The sequence below is a fragment of the Pinus tabuliformis genome, chromosome 4_1 (genome assembly GCF_031772625.1).
Source record: "Pinus tabuliformis cultivar Carrire ecotype Pingquan chromosome 4_1, CPIR1, whole genome shotgun sequence".
Classification (NCBI taxonomy): domain Eukaryota; kingdom Viridiplantae; phylum Streptophyta; class Pinopsida; order Pinales; family Pinaceae; genus Pinus; species Pinus tabuliformis.
The window spans coordinates 434,494,833-434,496,871 of record NC_142303.1 but is presented as its reverse complement, the minus strand read 5'-3'; the positions used below and the strand labels follow the sequence as shown (position 1 = coordinate 434,496,871).

General features: G+C 35.4%; 1 protein-coding gene across 1 annotated transcript; it reads left to right on the top strand.

Annotated features, from left to right (window-relative positions):
• Positions 1-706: 706 nt before the first annotated feature.
• Positions 707-1,354, top strand: LOC149176163 (ethylene-responsive transcription factor ERF035-like). Its single transcript, XM_089421361.1, has one exon. The coding sequence runs from the start codon at positions 707-709 to the stop codon at positions 1,352-1,354; it is 648 nt and encodes a 215-aa protein (XP_089277487.1).
• Positions 1,355-2,039: the final 685 nt, after the last annotated feature.

Below are 2,039 nucleotides of genomic sequence, written 5' to 3'. Positions count from 1 at the left end.
TGAATTTATTAAAATCAGTATAATTTTTTTTAAATTAAGATGAATTTATTAAAATTACAAATTTGATAGATAATTCTTTCACAATTCAAGTGACTTACAAAATTTTCAAAATGTTAAATACATAGATATATTAAAAAAAAAATCATTTTAAATCAAGATTCTCAAGACAAGTCCAAATCCCATCCTCACCGTTTGGGAAAACGCAAGAGGTTCGAGAATCCAGACGATGATTTAGGCTTTGACTACTCCGGTACGGAATTTGACATTAAAAACTTGTGATAAACGAATATTTTATCTTGCAAATATCTACAATCTTACCTTGCCGCGTGCAGCCGGCTACCAATTAGAGTGCACAGTAACGATCCCTTGACACTCTTCTTAAGACGCGTGACAACGACATGATCAAAATATTTTCATCCATTGCCAATGCTGACGGTCGCTGTCTGCTGATAATCGATGGTCTTCCTTTGAATATCGAATTGAATCCTGTGTCACGTCAAATCTTCCGTTGACTGGAGAGATACACGCGGTTACTGCATTTCACTGGCTGAGAGATACACGCGGTTACTCCATTTCACTGGCTGGCCTTCGCTGCGATATATATAGTCACTTCCATATCTCAATTCCATTTATTTGTATTTGAACTCATTAACTCCCAGCGAATCTCCAGCCCGTCTCCAGCAGAGCTTCTTCTGGTTCACCAAATATGGAAAAACACTCCCCGCAGGAGCATGACCAAGCCCATGTTATACAAGACAAAGATCGCGGGCAAAATTTGCAACAATTTAAGGGAGTCGGATTGCGAAAATGGGGGAGTTGGGTATCAGAAATTCGAATGCCCAAATCTCGAGAGAAGTTATGGCTCGGCTCATACCCCACTGCCGAGCAGGCCGCCCGCGCCTACGACGCCGCAGTGTATTGTCTGAGAGGGCCCAACTCCAAATTCAATTTCCCCAATTCTGTGCCCGACATTCCCTCTGCGTCTTCGCTTTCCCGACAGCAGATTCAGGCTGCCGCCGCCAAAAATGCAATGCATCAACTCCCTCTGAGACCACCCCCTTCGAATAATATCGATAATACGGCGATGGAGGAGACCAAATCGACGTCAATGTCGGCTGCCGCTTCAGAAACGGAGGTGTCGAGTGACAGTCATCAAATATTGGAGGAACCTAATAAGTTCGATTTCTGGGAACGTTTGTTCGAGGAATCCGATGGCATCGCTGGCGGCCTCGGCCTGAATTTGGAGAGAATGCCATCAATTGACGATGCATGGGCTTTGGATGTTAATCCCACTACTTGGCAGGAGGAGCAGACGGACAACAACATCGACACCCTCGATTTGTGGAACTTTTGAATACTTGTTTGTAATAATGTGGAGAGATATCCAGGTCCTGAATGTGACAATTCGATACTGTCAAGCGGCAGCATTTGAAGAAAAATTATTTTAAAAGAGTGCAGCTTAAAAAATAAAGAGAAATTATTTTAATAAGAGAGCCGTTAAATTTTGGATGCTGTAGAAGTTTTTAATAGTGTTAAATCTATTTCTATTATAAAAAATTATTTTAATTTTTTAATTTTTATTATCAACAACTATTGAAAGACTTTACCATTTTGACTTTTTAAAATTTATATTTTTTAATTTCTATTATCAAAAAACTATTGAAACACTTATGCTGTAGAAGTTTTTAATAGTGTTAAATCTATTTCTATTATAAAAAATTATTTTAATTTTTTAATTTTTATTATCAAAAACTATTGAAAGACTTTACCATTTTGACTTTTTAAAATTTATATTTTTTAATTTCTATCATCAAAAAACTATTGAAACACTTTAGCATTTTGACTTCCTAAAATTTATTTTAATGGCCATATGGTATAATTAATAATATGGTGTGGTTTTTTTTAATAATAATACATGATATGATAGTGTATCTCTTCAAATAATTTGTTGAGAATTAATAATAAAATTATAATATATATATATTTAGTTTTAAAATATATTATATGAAATTTAAAATTAGTTAATTTTATATTTATTT

Coding starts and splice junctions, on each gene's coding strand:
- LOC149176163 (XM_089421361.1), top strand. CDS start 707: ATGGAAAAACACTCCCCGCAGGAGCATGACCAAGCCCATGTTATACAA.